Below are 22,464 nucleotides of genomic sequence, written 5' to 3' on the forward strand. Positions count from 1 at the left end.
ATGGGAGGGAGGGAATATAGGGTGTGTTCACCTATATATTTCATATTCCAACTGGAATCAATCCAATTCCTTACATCTTTTAATGATGTGACTTTTGGTCTCATACTTCCAAGAGAGGAGAGTAGTCACAGCTAGAAGATGCACATCTCTGATGCTATTTTGTTATATAAAATGAAAGCTACTGATAGTTGTTAGGTTGTAAGGAGCATAACTGCAAGGACTTCAGACAGTCACCAGGTGTCAACACTGACTTGAAGCTACCTCCCACACGCACACACACAAAAAAATTAAAAGGTGGAACATTAAATAAAAAAGGGACAGAGGTAAAAATGAAGTTTTTCTAATTTCTCACTAGCATTTAAACTGAAAGGTTGCTTCGAGTAAAACTACATTTTTATACTACTGTCTTGCTTTTAAAAAGCATTTGTGGGGAGGGGGGTTTGAGAAACTTACTCTTAGTTGTGGAAATCTTGCTAAATATTCTGGTTATTGCCTCTCTTAAAAGTGCAAGATCGAATCTGGGCCTGTCACTGGAAGCAGGGATTAACTCTTCTGAGCTTTCAAACTCATGCTGGAGCCCATCTGCAGGTAACTTCTCTATACTGGAATATGTGCTTTGGGCTATTCTGTGAGTTGTGTATATTCTGGGTCATGTATATTTGCCGTCATTTTCTTAAAAGTATTACTTTCACTCATACAGAGCACTAGTACCAGTGCACTCTGATTAGACTGAAAATGTTTAAATGCCATCTGCCATAGAAACTAAGCCATCAAAACTGTTTTCATAGTAATAAACTTTATTTCTGTAACACTAACAAATGTTTTGATAGAAGCAGAAGTGTGCTTTTATGCTAGACAACCCATATCCCATTCAATTATTGTTTCAGAGATATTTGCTTACCTAAACAGAATGACCATGTGTGGGCAAAAAAGCAGTGGGATCTGCAGTGACTTCCTGCTGGCTTTCCCATTGAGTTTTCTTATGGGAATCTAGCAGGGAGCATCAGAAATCTTCCTTCCTTCCTTCCTTCCTTTTTTCCTCCCTCCCCTTCCCTCATTCCTTGCCATTCTGTCACAAATTTCCTTACTTGCCTATCTCCCTCCTGCTAGCTTCTCATTTATATTTCTTTTGGGAAGCTTGCAGAGAAAGTCAGTGCGAAGTCAGCAGGAAGTTGTAAGTGTAAAGCCAGCTGGTAGGTTAGTGACTGCCGCCAAATGTGGGAGGGAGCAAGGTAGTACATAGGGTTGCAGGTCAGAAAGAGGTGCCACCTCTTTCTGGGAAGAGTGTGTGGGTATGTGCCTGAGATGTGCAGGTCGAGGTGGTACATGAATGGGCAGCATAGGTAAGAAAGAGTGCCCTGGGGTGCAGTATAGGTGCTGTGCAGATCAGGGAGGATAACCAGGACAGCAGCAGGAGTGAAGAAGTGTATCAGGGGTATATAAATGGTTACTGTCTGGATCAAATAGGGCATGTGGGGCTGCATGGGTCAAGAAGAATGCATGGAGGAGGGGTCAAGAGGTCAAGAATGTGTGAGAAGTACCATGCAGGTTGGGGATGGCATTGGGCGGAGTTAGCATGGAAAGGGTACCTGGGGGTACTTGGGAGTATGGAAGAGGTGCCTTGAAAGTTAGGGATGTGTAGGTGGTGGGCCCAAACGGTGCTGTGTTGGTTGGGGAAGGCACATGGAGGGGGACAGCACAAGGAGTTAGCATGGACTGGAAAGGATGTTAGGGGTTCCTTCTTGCCTGTTCTTTCATCATCCCTCTCTTCCCCTTTCCAGCAGATAGGTAAATGGGAGCAACTGGGTAGATGAGGAAGTAAATGGATTGTGAGACTAGCTGAGAAACTGTCACAAAAGTTTGAAAATTGTGGAATTAATTGCATAAATATGCCCATAGACATGCTCCCACAAAGTCCTTGAGATAACAAATGGACTGCTCCAGACACGGAACACATTCATCAGCCATTTGGACAGGGTCTGATAAGAACACGGGAAGCAGGATGCATGAATCATTACCCACCTGCATAGCCTTGCATCTGGAGAGTGTCTGTTATGTGATACATTGTAACCACCCCTATATACGTCTTTTGATTACGCTGTGTGATGTAAAAACTATAGTAACAATAAAATAGGGTGTTGGAGTCAGCTCTGGGCTCCCATCCCGAGATACCTGCGTGCGTGTCTCATTCTCCATGGGAGACCACCACATCTGGTGACCCCGACGTGATCCACTGAGGGATACGTCCCTGCCGACCCTTTACTTATCGCCTGGAATAGGCTTGGTGCACCCGACGAAGTTGCTGGCAACTGACTCCTCTTCGTAAGTATGGGGGGTGGAATGTCTCACGCTCAAAAGCAGCATGTGGAAGAGCTGAGGCTACTTGGCAGGAAAAAATATCTTACTGATCAGGAACAGAAATTAACCCGTCACCTTTCTAAATCTGAGGCTGTTAAATTGCTTGCTTACGTATGGGCTAACTGCTCATCCTATCCGGAGTCTGGATCTTTAAAAGTAAATACATGGAGGAAAATTAGCGCCATCCTCCATCAGTCTCCAAGAGCCCCCCCCAGAGATTTTGTGCCTTTGGAAAATTGCCTATACCCTGATTCAAACCCATGCTGACTTGCCTCATCAGCCTTTATTAGACCCTCCACCGTACAAAAGTCCGTCTGTTATGTTGGCCACTCCCTTGCCACCTGGAGCCGGTTTTAACCCTCCTTCTGCCCCTGCAAATTCTATGGATCCTGATAAACAACAAACAGCCTCTCCTGTTCCTGCCACGTTGCCGCCTGTCTCCCGGCCCGGAATCATCCGTGGCGCTTTTCAAAAGGCTTTGAACAATGGTGATTTGAGCATTTCTGAACTATCCGAGACAGAGTTGTTCCCTGTTACTTACCAACAGACCGCAGCGGGCATAGTGGTTGATTGGGAAGCACTTCCCCTGGCTATGATCCGAGAATTGAAAAAAGCTACAAAAGATTATGGCATAACCAGTCCCTATACTAGAGGACTGATACACTCAGTTGCTAGCGCATATCGAATGTTGCCTCAAGATTGGAAAGATCTGTTCCGCATGCTTCTTAACGGAACGCAATACGTAGTTTTTGAATCTGAATATAAGAGAGAGGCACAAAACAGAGCTAATCACCCAGGTTCACAATGGACAGCGGAACAACTCTTCGGAGAAGGCAATTTTGCTAGCCTTAATGCTCAGGCTCAAACTTTCACCCCTTTGCATTTCTGATCATTAATACTTGTGTTCTTTCTGCCATGGCTCGTGTTGATGAGTCTGGCACCCCGATTCAATCTTTTTCTGCCATTCGCCAAACTGCGACTTAAACCTATGCAGACTTTGTGAATCGCCTGCAAGTTGCCATTGAGCATCAAATTTCAAACAGAGATGCAGCAAATGAAATCCTCATAAAATTGGCTTATGAACATGCAAATGCGGACTGCCAGTCCATTCTTAAACCACTTGTTTCCAGTCCCACGGCCACTCTAGCGGACTTTCTTAAAGCCTGCCGCATTGTGGGAACCAATGCTTTTCAAATGGACACTCTTGCAGCCGCAATCCAAAAGGGGAATCAACCCCAAGGCACTTGCTTCAATTGTGGAAAACTTGGTCATTTTAAAAAGCAATGCAGAGCCCCAGGAGGCAGCGCGGCTCGACCCGCTGCCATCCCCGGAGCCAAGCCCAAAACTGTGTGCCCAAAATGTAAAAAGGGTTTTCATTGGGCCAATCAGTGCCGTTCCTCTCAGTCCAATCGGGGAAACTAACAGAGGGGTCTGCAGCTAACCCCTCTCCAAAGGCTTCATCCTTTTCAGACTTTACTCCTTCTGCTTCGCGATATTTTTCTGGCATTGATTTAAAATTGGCTTCTGATCTTTCTGTTACTTTTCCTAACCTACTCACGGTTGCTGAAACCCTTTATTCCGGACCCTTGCCTCCGGAAACGGAGGGAATAATCCTTCCTACACCTGTTGTTCGGGAACAAGGAGTGTTTGTGCTTCCAGGTATGATAGATCCCACGTATAGAGACACCCTAAAAGTCCAATTTTATACCAATCTCCCTGTCACAATGAACCGGGGGGATACCGTGGCACGCTTGGTTTTATTACCACGTGCAGCACCATCCATTCCAGAGGCTGCATATGCACCTCACTCTGGGAATTCTTCCTCTGATTTATTGGCACTAACAAAGCAAATTACTCCCCAAAAACTGGTGATGCCTTTTTTAATCAATGGCATTCTCTTCTCTGGTCTTGTAGACTCTGGTGCGGATGTCTCAGTCATAAGAACAGCTGAATGGCCCTCTAACTGGCCCCCCGAATCCTCACCAGCAGTCAGGGGAGTGGGAGGATTTCAACAAGCAAGCTCCAGTAAAAATTGGCTTACTGCACAACGAATCACAAAAGGCATTTCTGCTAAATTTAAACCTGTCGTCCTCCCTCTTCACACAAATTTATGGGGCAGAGACTTACTCTTTCAATTTAATGCAAAGTTAACTCTGGAAGACTAATAATGCCTCCTTCACCCATGAAGCTTACGCTCCTTTCTGACACCCCCGTGTGGGTACACCAATGGCCACTCACTTTAGAAAAACAGGAAGCATTGCAGAAACTGGTATATCAGCAAATACAATCTGGCCATTTGGAACCAACTACCAGTCCTTATAACACCCCAGTTTGTAGTCAAGAAAAAATCAGGCAACTGGAGAATTATTAATGATTTACGCCTCATTAACATAATAATTAAACCCATGGGTCCGCTACAGTGCGGAATACCCAACCCAAATATGATCCCCAAAGACTATGATTTCGCAATTATTGATTTAAAAGACTGTTTTTTTACCATTCCTCTACACCCTGATGACAAACAACTTTTTTCCTTTTCTTTGCCTCAAACTAACATGTCCCGACCTACTCCTCGCTATCAATGGACTGTTCTTCCCCAAGGCATGCTTAACAGCCCCACCATATGTCAAGCTTTTGTGGACGCTGCCTTGTTGCCTTTTCGCAAATCCTATCCTAACTTTTTGCTTTATCACTATATGGATGACATTCTCCTACCTGCACCGGGTCCTCCTGGCACGGTACAAACTGTCCTTCCTCAACTCATTCAGCTTTTAGCTTCTTCTGGCTTTATTGTCGCCCCGGAAAAAGTTCAGACCCAATTTCTCTTTTTATATCTGGGACATAAAGTCCTAGCCTCACATTCTGTTCCAGTACTCCCTGCCATCCACCTTCCTTCTCCTCTCACTTTAGTTGCTTTACAACAAATCTTGGGCACCATAAATTTTGTGCGCCCATTTCTTGCACTCACCACTGCCCAATTGGCACCCTTGTTTTTGGCTTTGCGAGGCCACACTTCCCCTCCTCTGTTGTTGTTCTTAACCCCACTCAAAAACATGTTTTTGCCTTAATTAATAGTGCCCTCTCCACCCGCTGGGTGGACCGAGCCATTCCCAATGAGCCTTTGTCTTTGGCCATATTTAATACTCCCTCTATTCCTACAGCTGCCCTTCTCCAACATCAAAAGGGGAGGGTCTCCATTGTTGAATGGATTCACCTCCCCAATACCCCTCGCAAATCTATCAATCCACTGCCATATATGTTTGCTCTTTTAATTACGAAGGGCCGTTTTCGAGCAAAATGTTTAATTGGATTTGATATTGTTTTTTTATATGTCCCCATGTCTCTTACTATATGGGAACCTTTATTTGCCTCTTCAGATGTATTGCAACTTTCTCTTGCTGACTGGGCAGGATCTGTTTCCTGTCATATTCCCTCTGACCCTCGCTTCCAACTCCTTAATAATGTTTCAATTTCTCTGCATTCTCCCATTTCCTCCTCTCCCATTCCTAACGCTGTCACCCTGTATGTTGATGGCAGCAAGACTTATGGTTCATGTGTATGGAAGGAGGGTGAACAATGGCATACAAAAATTACTCCTCCTCAAACTTCTGCTCAGCGTGCTGAACTTGCCGCTATAATATTGGCTTTACAAACTTTTTTTTCTGAACCTTTTAATCTTATTTTAGATAGTCTTTATGTATATAAAGTTCTCACCTCTTTATCTGACTCATATGTGTCACCCTCACTGGATGACTCTCTCCTCAGTCTATTTCTCACATTCCAATCCCTTCTTCATTCCCGCTCTACTTGTTTTTTTCCTGCTCATATTAGAAGTCACCAACCTTTCCCTGGTATTATCTCCGAAGGCAATGCCAAGGCGGATGCTGCCGCTTCGGCCGCCTCGACTCACCAGGACGTCTCTGTCCTTGTTTTATCTCCCATAACCCCATGGGACAGCCATTCATATTTTCATCAAAATAAGAAGGCTTTAATGAAACAATTTTCTTTAACGGCTACGGAAGCTGCGGCTATCATACAACAATGTCCCACCTGCAGCCTCCAAGCACACTCTGTTCCTCAAGGGGTCAACCCAAGAGGGACGCAGAGCTGTCAACTTTGGCAAATGGATGTTACACAATATTTGCCATTTGCCCCCTGGAAATATTTGCATGTTTCCATTGACACCTATTCAGGTTTTATTATGGCCACCCCTCAAAGGGGTGAGTCTGCTAAACATGTTATTAATCATTGTATTCGTACCTTTTCTACCCTGGGCAATCCAAAAGAAATTAAAACGGACAATGCTCCTGCTTATACCAACACCTCCTTTGCGCAGTTTTGCTCTCGCTGGTCTATTGTTCATAAATTTGGCATTCCATATAACTCCACTGGTCAAGCGATCGTGGAACGAGCCAATCAGACCGTAAAAAGGGCTCTAGACATGCATGCAAAAAAGAAAGGGGAAAATACCCCCGGCTTGCCTGGGATACAAAACACTTAATCTTGTACTTTTTACCTTAAACTTTTTGAATGTTTCTGGCACCCCTGGCTCAACCGCCGCAAGCAGGCATTTTTCTGCTTCTCCCACAGATTTTTCACGCCCCCAAGTATACTATCGACGTTTGCCTGATCCCACCTGGAAAGGGCCTGCCTCCCTCATTACCTGGGGTTGAGGCTACGCTGCAATAGACGACCATGGTGAGATCATTTGGACTCCAGCTCGTTGTGTTCATCCTTATATGGCTCAACATACACCACCTCAGCCAGGCATATGAGGATCAGGGAATGTGGGCTTTTAATGCTCTTGTACGGGATGCCAGGCGCACTGCTCTTACACTTAACGTCATGAACTGTTGGATTTGCATGCAAATTCCTGGTGACAGTCATGGTGGCCTCATTTTTCATGCCCTCCCGTCCAATGAAACAGGATGGAAGCAGCTGTGGAACATAACTACAGAGACATTGAATATGACATATGCTGTGGGCGCTCATATAATGGAACCTGCCAGATTTTGTTTTTATAGCACAGGACTATTCCGTACTGCCACTTATTTGGGAAATTATAGTAATTGTCAACAAGTTATTATATGGAATTCAGCTAAGAAATGCAAATCCATCAAAAGCAACCTTACTAAGATAAATGACACTTATCGAAGCAATCAATGGACAAACATCAGTACCTACATGGCTTGCCTTGACATGGAATCCATAATAACATTTGCTAATGAGTCTCGCCAGGGTTATTATGAGTTACCCGATATACGGCTACTATGTGGCTGTAGAGCCTATCGCCAGGTGCCTAAGGATTGGAAAGGCACCTGTACACTGGGCCTTTTGACCCCTGCTGTATATGCCTTGCCTCATCTCCCTGATGGACGCCTGAGGAACAAACGTGATACTGGTTCCTCGGATCCACCCCTAACATTGGGTGGTAGTTTAGAGACTCAAATCAGCAGAGGAATATTGCCCAATCTAGGAGTTGCCATGAACTATAGGGACCTTCATTTGCTTAACAATTGGACTGTTCATATGTTTAATGAAACAATCAACAGCATTAAAATGATTAATCAAGAAATGGGGGAAATAAGGGAAGTAGTTTTGCAAAATCGGTATGCTTTAGATATTATTTTAGCAGCAAAAGGCGGTGTATGTGCTTTAATTCATTCTCATTGTTGTATGTATATACATGATTTTCAACCTAATATTTCAGCTACAGCAAGGAAAATGGAATCTATGATCCAAAATAATCCCTTACGCAGTGATGGATCAGGCACCGTGGATATCTGGGGTGCCCTTTGGTCCTGGCTACCGGATGGATCCTGGCTACGATCTTTGATTTCTATTATAGTAACCATTTTGATATTAATTGTATTGCTATGTTGTTGCATTCAATGTATTCCCTCCCTCCTGCAAATGTGCAAATATGTTACGCGCTCCACTAGGAAGGACGCCTTAATCAGTGAATCAAGATCCCTTCTGGAACTGGAAGTGAGTAACATTAAAAAAACACAAAAGGAGGAGATGTGGAATTAATTGCATAAATATGCCCATAGACATGCTCCCACAAAGTCCTTGAGATAACAAACAGACTGCTCCAGACACGGAACACATTCATCAGCCATTTGGACAGGGTCTGATAAGAACACGGGAAGCAGGATGCATGAATCATTACCCACCTGCATAGCCTTGCATCTGGAGAGTGTCTGTTATGTGATACATTGTAACCACCCCTATACACGTCTTTTGATTACGCTGTGTGATGTAAAAACTATAGTAACAATAAAATAGGGTGTTGGAGTCAGCTCTGGGCTCCCATCCCGAGATACCTGCGTGCGTGTCTCATTCTCCATGGGAGACCACCACAGAAAATGAAAATCACATGACCCCAGAAGAGGCCACTAGCACTGAAGCAGCAACAAAATTTCATTCCCTAAAGTCATTAGTCCCAAATTGTGGAAACACTTCATAGGTTAGCCATTTGGAGTATCTTGGTTTAAAAATAGTTGCCTATGATGCATCATTCTGTCCAGTTAAAGATCATGACAAGAATCATACTTTAGTACAGTGGTTCTCAAGCTTTCTAATGCCATGACCCCATAATACAGTTCCCCATGTTGTGGTGACCCCCAAGTGGGTGTGGCCACTAATAAGAGGGAGTAGGACAGCTAGGGAAAAGGGAAAAAAATGGTGGACAGCGTGGTTTGGCGACCCCCGTGAAATGGTCATTCGACCCCAAATGGGGTCCCGACCCACAGGTTGAGAACCACTGCTTTAGTAGTATATAGATTTAAGTATCAGTTAAGTGAACACAAACAAAATGTACATTTTGTCTGAATTGTATTTTATATTTTCCAACAACTATAAGTAACACCTCTGACTTATTTTGTAGACTTCATAAAGTGTTTTTAAGCTTCTAAACACATAAGAATACAAATCTAAATTGTGTTTTGAAGTAAATTTGCAAAACTGCTTAAAATCCTATAGAGGAAGAGGATGACAAAGAAGCTGAAGTAAACTGCATTTTATTCCTTCAGCTCATCACAATTGAATCAGCATACAAGAAATGGAAAAAGGATTAGATTAGAAAGGAATGGTACAAATAAATAGCTAGAACTGTAGAGCTCATATCAAGGAAACAAAAGCTCAAACACTAGTAAGATATGCTAATAACAATAAAAGGTCGTTTTAGAAATAAGAGTACTGAAAAAAACAATCAGAAACCAAAAATGTGGAACTGCTCAGCTCCAGTCTTCTCAAAAACAAACCCTGTTCCACCAGAAAAAAGCAAGGAGCACAATGAAAGGGCAGGATTGAACTTGAAAGTGATAAAAACATGGCCAGGAAATATATATATAATCTGAGTTTATATCACCAAGACCTGATGAATTGTACACTAAGATACTGAAAGAATTAGATGATCCTCTGATGGAACCACCATGATCCTGGAGAGATGGCAAGGGAACTGTTTGAACACTGGCAAAAAGAAAACTTCGGCATTCAACTGTCAGATATTCTAGAGCAGATAATTAAAAAGAAGTATGTGTAAATGCCTTAAAAATAGTGTAATTACCAGAAATCATATCTCATTTTATCATCTCTATCTTAGTTAAGCATTATTTGACAAAGCACCCTGTGCTTTTGATTCGTAAACAGTTAAGCATGGGCAAAATCCCATGAACTGATACCAACTAGTTCACAAATCATAGTGCAAAAGTGGCCATCGATAGTTCTTTCTCACTGGAAAGACGTATTAAAAATGTGCGTCCTAGATTTTTTTCCAAGGCTTTTGTCAGCACAACTTAGTTTCCTCCTGATCTCCCATGCAGAGGTCTTTGGCCGAAAAATAGGTTTCCTCCCTTTTGACTAAATTCTCCCCCACATGAGCGGGGGGGGGAAACAAAAATAAGAAAAATAAGAATATGCTCCACTCTGCGCTGCTGGCCGTTGTGATGTCACAACGGATCGAAGAGTTTGAAGACTCCACCTCTTCGTAGCGATCGCCTTGCTTACTAGTTCTTCGCCTTTTCCTCTTCCTTTTATTCCCTCCTTGTGCACTTATCCCCGCCCCTTTCCCACCCACCCTGCCCCTCCCCCGGCGCGAGATAGCACGCACGTGACAGCTGTGACGGTGTTAACCAGGCCCTCGAAAACTGACTCTCTTAATCACCCCCTCCTCGTCGGGAACCCTAGTTTTTTTTTTTTTTCCCGCGCGCTACGCACGGTCTCTCCCTTCCTTCCCGCCGTAGGGCGGTGGCGGTTGAATCACCCCTTGAGGTGTAGGAACAACGCCGCCCCCGGAGGCCGCTGTTCAGGCGGGGGGGGCGCTTCCCCTCCAGCCTCAGCCCCCGTGGGGCGGCCCAGCTCGCAGCACGGAGCTTCTCTCAGTTTCGCTCCGATCTCTCAGCGCCCTGCTTCTCTCCCTACTGCTGCCCAGCAGGGAACGGAGGGAGAGGAGTGTGCCGGGCAGTGCGGCGGCTCCTTCTCGGCATGTCAGCGGCTGCCCCGCAACGACCATCTCGGGGTGCGGAGAAGAGTAATGGTGGGGCCTGGTTACTCGAAGAGAACCATCGGGAGCCGTTCCTGCTTCCTTCCGGCCAAGTAACTGAAGCTTCCCGGGAAAGTGGCTCCACCGAGGGCTTGCAGTTGCAACGACAGCAAGAGGACAACGAGGACAACGACAAGTGGCAACGGGGGAGGCCGCAGCCGTGTCATGTGGTCGAGGCACCGCCGCCTAAAGAGAATCCCTGGACGCGTTGGAAGCCTCCCCCCAACTCTGGTAGTAGTTTATCTCCTTCCAACGCTTCCTCGGGCGGCGAGTTAACTTCGCAGGACCCGGGTGAGAAAGGCCGCTGCAGGTGGCGGGGAGGGGTGGTGGCGGCGGCGTTAGGTGGGAGAAGTTGTCAAATTGAGTAGCAGCACTACTTTTTTTTTTGGCTTAGGGATGTCGAAATGACGGCGTTTCGCTCTCAAGTTTCTTTAAAGCTCCTCCTCCCTTCGCCTTTAATATTGACCCCAAGTAACACGAGCTGTGGAGGAGCGAGGGGTGTTTGTCAAGCCGACCGTAAGAAATTTTGCCGTTCAAAGTTACGCACGCGGTCAGATTAGGAAAGTGAGTGTGAAGGGGTGTGGTATATTTGGGAGTTACGCGAGGCTGAAGATTGGAAGGTCTAAACTGGAAACCGCTAGAGTTTGTACTTGATGTTTGGAGGTCTTGGAGAGCGATCATGGAGATGTGATGAAATACGTCGTCTGGTTAAGTGTTTTTAAATATTTCAAGAGAACCAAACACCACACATTTTTAATATGGAGCAACATGCGCTTTTTCTTTTTTAAAAAGAGAATATTGCGATAAAACGCGGTTTAAGAATATTTGATATTTTTTCTGACATTTCATATATTAGAAACCTTAATGATATCTGAGCTTACTGGCAGGTGGTGATGTTTTACAATCATTACAGTCACACTAATTTCATCCCATTTCAATATTTGGTGGTGTAGTCACTGAAGGAAAGGGTAATGGAATGCTTATCTGAACTTTAATTCAAACTTTTACCATATATACTGAATATATTCATAGCAATAGAGTGAACCAGCTTGCAAAACATTTTTTCAGTTTTGGAGGAATATTGATATTCTGCGTGAAGCTTAAGAAAATACTTGAAACTATAAATAACTAGATTGTAGATGATGGCTGAGCCAGTAATTGTAATAAAGTATGCTTAAAGTTTTGGAATAACAGAAGTGTCTTCTAGTCACCCTGAGTCATAGAAGCTTGCTGAGTGATTTTAACCTAGCTATTGTATCAGCCCAATAGGTTCTATATTTTATTTTGGGATGGTATATGTTCCTTGATTTATTTGGTATTACAGTAGAATGTTTCTAGTTCCTCTTGTATTATAAAGCTACACATTTTTATGGAAATCTAGAATTCTGGAAGAACCATTAGGAATTTAGTTCAACTTCTGCACTGCACAGAAAAAAAAAATCAATTAAACCATACTCAAGAGGTGGTTTTCGAGAGACGGAAAGCCTACAGTCTCCACTGTTGTGGAGATCTAAGAAGTAGGAAATTGTTCCTGACATTTAAATAAAATCTAAGTAGCTCCAGTTTATGTAAAGTATGGCCATGTAGTTTCTGATTATTTTTCCTATGGCACCTTTTTATGTCCCTTATTACTGACATGTCTTCCTTTGGTTTTTTCTTTATATTGAACATTCCAACTTCCTTCTGTCTCCCCATAGAGCATATTCTCAAATCTGTATCTTTGTCACCCTCTTCTGAGTCTATTCTGACTTATCGTTCTGGAAATGAGGTACTCAATACCCCAAGTGTTGTTTTTCTGATGATACAGTATTCTTGCAGTCCAGAATTGCATTAGATTTCCTAGTGTTTATCTCCTGCTAGTTCATGTTCAGCTTCCTATGAATGACTGCACCCAAAATTATCTGCTGATATAGTTCTTTACTTTCAAGCCATAAATCCTTTATTTTTTGTGGTCCAATATTTTCTCTCCCCAAATGTAATACTTTACATTTTTCTCTGTTGAAAAACATTGTATTTTTCTCAATCTAGTTTTCCAATCTGTCAAGATTAAATTACAATCTCATTCTATCATCCTGGGTATTGGCCACATGTCTCAATGTAATATCCACACATTTGATGAGCAGCTCACTAATCCTGTTATCCAGGTCATTAATAAAATAAGACTAAGACTGATTCCTGTGAGATCCCACCGGTGACTGCTATCCAAGTTGATGCTGACTTTATGTGCAATTTAATCAGCCAGTTGTGAATCTATCTTTCTGAAGTGTTGCTCAAACTACCTAACAGGTTATCACTGAGAAGGTCACGTGGAGTCTTGTCCAAAACTTTATGAAATCCAGGTAATGTATATCCACAGCATTCCTCTTATCCATGGACTACTTAGCCTGACATAAGAGATTTGTCCCACCTTATCTATTTTTGACAGGGCCATGTTTTTACTAGCAACACTGTCTTTGAGATGCTTATAAGTGGCTTGATCTATTATTGCCTGTACTGACATATTTCTAGGGATTGATGTTAGGCTCACTATAATTATTGGGATCCTCTTTTTTTCTCTTCTTGCAAAGGTGGACTATATTTATCATTCTTCAATTTTCTGGCACCTTTCAACTTTTCTAGTAGGAATTATCAAAGATTCTAACTGCTCTTCAACCAGCTCTTCTTTTAGTATTCTGGCATGTATTTAATGTGACCTATGTCTTGAAGGCATTCAAATTAGTATAAGATCTTTTACTACATCCTTACAGATCTGCATCTTCTCATGTTTATGTTTGCTACTCAAACAATCATTTGCTTTGGATATAAATATAAAGACAAAATGATAATTGAGTTATTTTGCTTTCTCTTGATAATCTACTTTCTTGATTTGCAGTAAAGCAGTGAGCCTATACTATCTTTATTTTCCTTGTGTTAGTGTATTTCTAGAATCCCTTCTTACTGGTTTTGCTGTCTTTAACTACCCTAAGTTCATTTTCTGCCTTCATTCTACATTCCTACATTTCTGAGTAGAAACTTTCTGATAAGGTTTTTTTCATAGTCTCAGTTTCTTCTGAAGCTGCCTCTTCAACCATATTGGCTCATTAGATATATCCTAGTTTTATTTAGGGCTTTGCATTACTTCATGCTGTACTCCAGTTGCACCCTTTCCTGAATCAGGAGTCCCTGTGCTCAGTCACTCATGCCTGGTCCTCTCACACTTCAATTATTGCAATGCACTCTACATTGGGCTATCCTTGAGCATTCAGAAGCTACAACTGGTGCAGAGTGAGTGGCGGAGACAGTTCTTAGAGCCCATAGAGAAGGGGTGTCAAACTGCTGGCCCACGGGCCGGTTTCATCATACTGAAGGCATGCCCACGCCATTGCCGACAATGCAAAAAGAGTTGCGATACATTGTGTCAGGTGACGTGGCGAGTTTGACACCCGTGCCATAGAGTGTCCCATGTTACACCTCTGTTCCGTGAATTTCAAGGGCTGCCTGTTTGCCTTTCATATGCAATCCAAGGTGTTGGCCTTTAAAGCCCTGCATGGCATGGGTTCAAGCTATCTGAGGAACAATCTCATCCCAATGGAACTGGCCTGCCCCATCCATGTCAGCAGAAGGAATTTTGACTGATGGGGTCCAGGTGAAGAGCTTGTTCTGCTGTGATGCCTGCCCCTTGATGTAAGAACCGTTCCCACCCTTCTGACCTTCTGTAAGGGACTGCAGACCTGACTCTGCTTGTTGGGCCCCAATGGGGATGTATCATGTTGGAGGTGGTTGACAGATTAAGAGAAGATCCCACCTACCTCCAAATGTATCCTGCTTCCTTCCTCCTCCCCATATTGTTCATTGAAATTTATTACTGTTATTAGGAATATTTATTGTTCATGGTTTTATTGACTTTTAATGTTTGTAAGCCATCCAGAGTCCCCTCAAAGTGAAATGAGTGACAAACAAATCAAATAACACAAAGTTGCACAAAGGTCCTCCTGGCCTTTGCTGCCACTCATTCTCCAAACAGGAGGCATGAGTTTAACCATCACTACTACCATCTCTGAGTCGCATAAAAGTTCTGTTTGGAATAGGAATAGAAATAGAATAGAATCATGGAAGTCTTCTAGTCCAGCCCCCTGCTCAAGCAGGAGAGTCTATATACCATTTCAGACAAGTGACTGTCTAGTCTCTTCTTTAAAATCTCCAGTGATGGAGTGCCCACAATTTCTGAAGGCAGACTGTTCCACTGGTTAATTGTCCTCACTGTTAGGAAGTTTCTCCTTAATTCCAGGTTGCTTCTCTCTTTGATCAGTTTCCAACCATTGTTTCTTGTCCTGCCTTCTGGTGCTTTTGAGAGTAATTTGACCCCTCTTTTTTATGGCAGTCCCTCAAATACTGCTATCATGTCACCTCTATTTCTTCTTTTCTTTAGACTACCCAGACCCAATTCCTACAGCCCTTCTTCATATGCTTTAGTCTCCAGGCCTTTGATCATCTTAGTTGCTCTTCTCTGAATTTTTTCCAAAGTCTCAACATCTTTTTTTGTAATACGGTGATCAAAATTGGTTGCAGTATTCCAGGTGTGGTCTTACTAGGGTTTTATAAAGTGGTACTAGTACTTCGTGTGATCTTGATTCTGTGCCTCTGTTTGTACAACCCAGGATTGTATTAGCTTTTTGGCTGCTGCTGCACAGTGCTGGCTCATATTCAAGTTATCATCCACTAGGACTCCAAGGTCCCTCTCACAGTTACTGTTTTTGAGCCAGGTCTTGCTTAATCTGTACTTTTATCTTTGATTTTTCTTAGCATAATCTCATTTAGAACGATGAAAAAATCACCAGACCTAGGAGAACCTAGTACTTAAAACAGTCTTGCTAAAGTTGAACTGAAGCCTGGTATTTCCCATCTAAGCTCCCACTGCTTCCAGATATTGAGACAGCGTATTAAGTGAGTGGCTAGATGTAGAGGGGTATAATCACCATACTGATGATATTCATCTATGCCATTGGATGACATCACCTAACGATGTCATGTAGATTTTAAGTAGGAACAAAGATTACCAAACTCTGCAAAATCCTGCATAGCAGTGACTGTGAGCTGAACCTCTCCTCCCTGATCAGCACTGCCTGGGACTGATCCTGGAAAAAGAAGAAAATCAGTATAGGGTAACCTATTCCCAACTCCTACCCCAGCAACCAGTCTCAAAGGGAACTATAAGTGATAAGTAAAATCACTATAAATAAAAGACATGTGTTATCCACCATTTTGTTATCTTCATTGTCATTTCTAAGACTATTGCTTCTACCTGATATCATGGTTTTCTTTATATTTTATTTTAGCCCTTTTTTCTACTGTGCTCTTTGTCTTTTATTACTTAGAGCTTGCATATCCTTTGTGTTTTCAGCTATCAGAGTAGTGTCATCAGCATAATTCATGTCACTGAAATTTCTCCCTTCAATTTTAAAACCACACTTATCGCCTTCCAATCCAGCTTCTCTTAATGGGCATTTGGTACATAGGATGAATAAATAAAGGGAGTATACAGCCTTGTTGCAATCCTTTGACAACCTGGAGCCATGTTCTGTCCATATTCTCATCTGCAATAATGTCTCATGTTTCTCTACCTTTTCTAAAGTTTGAAATCTGGTATCTTTTTTTCCACGTAGATCTCTAATCAGCATTGGATCATCCTTAACATCACTTGCTATCAGTATTGTATTAACATGAGGTGTTAAGGATACGGTAAGACAGTTTGCACACTATATTAAGTTTCCTTTTATGGGGGGGGGGAATCGAAAGGTAGATTGATCTCTTCCAATCTGTTGACCACTGTTTCATTCTACAGACTTGCTGTTGCTGATATAGCTTATTTAGAACTTTACTGATTCTTCTTTTATTGCTCTACCATAATTCACTGGATATTCTGTCAGTTACTGTACCTTCCTGTTTGGTAATGACCAGAATGCTGATCTAACTTCATCTTCTAGTATTAGAGGTTCTTGTAATTAAGGAATATCTTTTAAGGTATTCTGAATGTTGGCATCTCTACTATACATTATTTCAGCATGCACTTTCCAAGTTTGTTAGATCTCCTTTGAATTATTTACTAGCTGTCGATCAGTGTTCAATTGAAGGTTGGAATGTCTTTTCCAATGTCTCTTCCAACAGCTCTCTCGAACTCTTTGTAAAATTTCTTTCTGAGATTTTTATCTTTACTGGCTTTGGTTTCTTTTCTCTTCTTACCAATTTCTACGATTTCACCTGAGAAGAAAGTTTGAGAAGAAAATTTGTTTTTTATCTGTTTCTTCATGTTTGGTAGTCTCTTCTCATATTCATCCTTAACAACTTCTTTATGTTCATTCCATAATTCCTATGCTTCTGTATCAGTGAGGTTCAGGACTTCAAAGCATTTCTTAAAATGATGGGTTCAAGATTGTGGAAACTGACTAGCTTTCTTCTTCTTTAGCTTAACTTGCAGCTTGCATATAAGAAATTTGTGATACGATCACAGTGATTACCTAGTCTTTGATGGTATAAATTTCTGTATATTTATCTGGTGATGTCCATTTATGGAGGCATTGTGTTGGTTTTGTTGAAGGTAGTGTTTGCTATGCAGAAAACTTTGGAATGGCAGAAATTGATTAGTCAGCCTCTTTCTTAAGTTTAGTTTCCTAAGCAGTGGTATGCGTATGAAGGGTTGAAAAGCACTGTTAAAAAAATGTAGAAGTGTAGTGGGGGTGATGAGCTAAAGCGACGGTGGCGCCACATAGGCCTGTGGGAGAGTCAACTGGAGCTGCGATGTTGTCAGAGCTCTGCTGAGCACCCAGGATCAGCATGGCACTCCCACTGATTGGTACACAGCTCCAGCTGGTTGGTGCTTCTGGGAGCAGAGTGCAGCCTTGTGGAGGAGGAGTCAGCTGGAACTGCACCAAATAGAAAAGGAGGAGGAGGCGGAGAGAGGAGAGGATATAAAAGGAGGAGGTTTTGGTGGGAGAGGGAGAGGAAAAAAAAGATGTTGGGGAAAGAGAAGGGGATGGAGAAAGAGAGATGGAGGAGAGGCTTTTTTGAGATAAGCAGATGGAGAGAAGGTGATAGAACAGTGCAAAGATTAAAGTCAGAAAAACAGGCACAAGTTTCCCATTAAAAATGTGGTAAGTGAGTATATAAGTAGTCCTCAACCTACGACCACAATTGAGCCCAAAATTTATATTGCTAAGTGAGAAATTTGTTAAATGAGTTTTATCCCATTTTATGATTTTTCTTGCCATATTTGTTAAGTGAATCACTGCAGTTGTTAAATTAGTAACACAGTTGTTAAGTGAATCTGGTTTTCCCATTGACTTTGCTTGTCAGAAGGTTGCAAAAGGGGATCATATGACCCTAAAACATTGCGACCATCATAAATATGAATCAGTTGCCAAGCATCTGAATGTAAATCACGTAACGCTGGGGATGCTGCAATGGTCATAAGTGAGAAGAATGGTCATAAGTCACTTTTTCAGTGCCATTGTAACAGTCACTAAGTGAACTGTTGTAAGTCTAGGACTGCCTGTACTTTATCACTTTTTTTTCCTTTTTTTGTCATCAAGTTTTTGACACCTTGCTAAGCGACTGATGGTACTCGAATATTGCCATATCCTAAAAGTATTACAATTTGTGAAAACTTTGAAAAGCACTGACCTAAACCATACAGTCAAACATTAACCAAGTTAGATGTCCATTACCGGAGTTGAGGTTACATATGTTTCCATTGAAACAATGTATATTTAGTATTTCATTTTTTGCTCTTTAACTGGATACCAGTGTCAAGGAACCTATTTAGCCAATAGGTCCTAACTTACTCAGAATTATGTAGTGAAAGTAATTTAGATAGGACATTTTTTTTATCTTGCTTTAGAAAATTTTTGATCAATAACAAAAAAAATTCTTGTGAATGTTTGCTAGTATTACCATTTGAAAAAATACATTTATGACTATATTTGCAACTGTATTTTCAATATTATTTATTAACATATGAAACTGATTTTAAGAAAAAATAAAAATGAGAGTTTTTTTTAATTTTCTCACCTCCTCTTCTTTCAAATGCTTCCCAGAAATCTCAAACTGTTTGTGAGAGCCCTAGTAGTTGTAGTGCCATTGAATGGCAGTGGGAGCAACAATCTCTTCTAGGTTTTTTGGGGGTGGGGTTCCATTTTCTTTATACACAACGTGCAGAAACTTTCATCTTTAGAACATTTAGTAGCTACCTCAGTTAGTGACCATTCACAAATATATCAGTAATAAAGAACCCATTTTTCAACTAATGTACTTATTTATGACCAAATTTTGTATGCCTGACAGAAACTCATGCCAGAGTGAGAGTAATGCTATTATAGTTGTTAAAGAACTTTATCTGAATGAGACCGTCTCTTTCCCTTTTGAATGGAATGTGATTGCTAAACAAGTGAGACAAAAAAACAAATGATAATTATATTCTATCTATGCATTTCTCTAGAGCAGACATGTCAAACTCGCGATGTCATGTGACATCACATGACGTATCAGAGCTTTTCCCCTATTACCGGCAACGGGGTGGGCGCAGTTTTCTGGTGATGCGTCCAGCCCATGGGCCGGCAGTTAGACACCCCTATTGTAGAGATTATCCATTGTTTTTGTCTATTGTTTTTGCCTATTGTTCCTAATAGCCTAATTTTAGTGCTTTCATTAATTAAGATTGTGGGATACCTGTGCTTTGTAATATATTTGTTTGTTCCCTTTTGAAATACTTTCATAATTCAGTGCCATAGTGCAGGGCTTTTCAACCTTTTCATCCATTGTATCACTTTTCGGATAAGGCAATATCTGAGTACCACCAGTCGCCCAGCAAGGTATCAAAAACCTGACCCCCCCCCCAAAAAAAGGAAAAAAATGAGAAAATACAGGTAGTCCTCGCTTGGTGACTGTTTGAAGTTACAAGTGAATTATGACCATTTTTCACACTTATGACTGTTGCAGCATCCCCAGGGTCTTGTGATTTACATTTGGATGCTTGGCAACTGATTCATACTTATGATGTTCACAGTGTCCCAAGGTCATGTGATCAATGGTGGGGGCGTGGCCAGCTGATCACTCAGGTTGCAGGGTGCCTCTGGGGGGGGGAATCTGTGGGTCTCTGGTGGAGGGGGATGCGACTGGGGCGGATGCCTACCTTCCTTCCCTCCCATTGTCCTTTCCTTCACCTCCCTTTGTCCCTTCCTCCTTCCCTCCCTCTTTCCCATTGTCCTTTCCTTCCTTCTTTCCTTCCTTTCCTTCACATCCCCCTTTATCCCTTCCTCCTTCCCTCCCTCTCTCCCATTGTCCTTTCTTTCCTTCCTTTCTTTCACCATTGTCCCTTCCTTCTTTCCTTCCTTTCCTTCACCTCCCTCTTTGTCCCTTCCTCCTTCCCTCCCTCTCTCCCATTGTCCCTACCTTCCTTCTTTCCTTCACCTCCCTCTTTGTCCCTTCCTCCTTCCCTCCCTCTTTCCCATTGTCCCTTTCCTTCCTTTCCTTCACCTCCCTCTTTGTCCCTTCCTCCTTCCCTCCCTCTCACCCTGTCAAGCCCCCGCGGGCTGGATATGAATGGGCAGGGGGAGGGATCCAGGACGACATGCGGGGCGGCAAAGGAGACCAGCAGCCAGCGCCGTTCTACCTGGCAGCGTGGAGGTGTGCCAACCAACAGCTAAGCGGCTCTTAGCCGCTGAACAGCTGATGGGCGGGAGGCCGAGGCAGGGAGTCAAGGGCCGATGGAGCAGCCTGAAGCTGAAAGGCTCTGTCTCTCAGCCGCCGAACATCTGATGAATGCAAGGCCTGGAGCATAGCTGAATGACGCTCATGGGACTGGAAGACTGCAGCGCTGCAGCTCCCATTGTTCGTCCCTTCCTTCCTTCCTTCCTTCCTTCCTTCCTTCCTTCCTTCCTTCCTTCCTTCCTTCCTTCCTTCCTTCCTTCCTTCCTTCCTTCCTTCCTTCCTTCCTTCCTCGTTCCTTCGTCCTGTGCTACACCGCCCAGACCCAGCCTGGTTTTGGCAGGCAGCAACACATCAGAGCCCAGCCTGTGTGCATGCAGAGGCAGAGGAGAGCACACAGGCAGGGTGGGGATGTGGCCGGTTCACCTCCCGTTTTCAGGCACGTACGTTATGACCCAGCTACTTCTCCCAGTCATTTTTCCCCTGAAGCAGAGAGTCGGAGAGCTGCATCACTCTCACCGTTTGGGCCCTCTACTTTTACGCTCCGGGAGCAGCTTGCCTTTCAAACCTCCGATAATTAACGGAAGGGGAAACCCGCTGCAAAGGCGCATTACCCAAAAACATGAAGGGGGTGGGAGAAAGGCGATCAGTCAGCCAAGAGCCCGGCTGTTTCAGACTTTAAGCCTGCGATACAGGCAACAGAGGGCCAAGCAAAGAAGGTGATCCAAGAAAAGGTTACTTTTTCAAAACTGCCTTAAATGAAGAAGTGACTTCCCCCCTCTCTAATAATTGACTTTCTCCTGGCTTCTCCAGCCTTCCATAGCAGGAAGAGATCAGCCCCAACCGGCTTTTGTTCCCCAAAGGCTAAAGTCAATCGCTCGCTTGTCTGATCCAAGGGGTGCACAGGCACCCCGAGACCCGCTCCAGGCTCCCACTAAGCCACGATTCCCATTTTGTAGAAAAGATGGGGGGGGGGGAGAAAGGAGATCAGTCAGCCAAGAGCCCGGCTGTTTCAGACTTTAAGCCTGCGATACAGGCAACGGCGTGCACTTCTCCCATCCCGGAAGGGGAAACTGACTGATGGGCAGGCAGGCTGGCCATGGTGGAAATGGGGAAGGGTTAAATGCTGTGAAACAGTGGGGGGGGGGAGAGTCAGGTGGGCGCATTTCTCCCTCCATATCTGCATTCTGTTGGCTTTATCTGGCATGCGTCAGTAAGAAGAGGGAGGGGAAGGGCGATACGGATCCCGCTGACTGTGCACGAGAAGAAGGCAATCCGGTTGCTGCACAATGAGTCCCTGGGGAGGGCGGGACCATTAAATTTAAAATATGTTGGTAAACTATTTCACAAATAAATTATGTACAGATAATTTGGTGCTATTCATACCTGCTAAATATACAGTACTATTCAACTCAATCATTTTAAATCAGGCTTTAAATCAAGCTTCAGTGATTTAACTACTTTTCCTTTATTTTAGAACTGCAGTGTTCTACTAAAGTCATAAAAGCAGGAAAGTTGAAGATAAAGAAACCCAGTAAGGCATGTATTGATACAATTTAAGTTAAATATTCTGTTATTAAAAATTCAGTTATTGTGTGTATATTTATATTCTGATTTTCATTATAAAATGTATATAGTTACCTTAAACTGTTTGTCCACTGTTTTTAATTACAAAATAATTTTAAAAGGCTTGAGTGTATTCACAAGATTTATATTTATGAAAAAGGCTAGTATTTTTATTGTAGCTAAGTGCTAGAATTGTTTTAACCATTTATTGATTGGTATTTTTAGAAAAGTATTACATCCAGGTTAGAAGTGTGCTTAAACAAAATAGAAACTTATTAGAATAATCTTTGCATAGTTAGGTATATTCAGAAAATATG

At 42.7% G+C, this 22,464-nt stretch overlaps 1 protein-coding gene across 4 annotated transcripts in view; it reads left to right on the forward strand.

The window, feature by feature from the left end:
* The first annotated feature begins 10,479 nt into the window (after nucleotides 1–10,479).
* LARP1B (La ribonucleoprotein 1B) overlaps nucleotides 10,480–22,464 on the forward strand; it is a 50,957-nt gene continuing 38,972 nt past the window's right edge. For 2 of the 4 annotated variants that reach the window (XM_039325935.1, XM_039325936.1), the window contains exons 1-2: nucleotides 10,481–11,194; nucleotides 22,059–22,120. In XM_039325935.1, the coding sequence (XP_039181869.1) occupies nucleotides 10,846–11,194; nucleotides 22,059–22,120 (411 nt within the window). In that variant the 5' untranslated portion in view covers nucleotides 10,481–10,845. Of the gene's footprint in view, nucleotides 11,195–22,058; nucleotides 22,121–22,464 lie in introns of all 4 variants that reach the window. The other 2 variants (XM_039325937.1, XM_039325938.1) reach the window with 2 other exon arrangements.

The sequence above is a fragment of the Crotalus tigris genome, unplaced genomic scaffold, assembly GCF_016545835.1.
Source record: "Crotalus tigris isolate CLP2741 ecotype Arizona unplaced genomic scaffold, ASM1654583v1 scf7180000024339.11422700, whole genome shotgun sequence".
Classification (NCBI taxonomy): domain Eukaryota; kingdom Metazoa; phylum Chordata; class Lepidosauria; order Squamata; family Viperidae; genus Crotalus; species Crotalus tigris.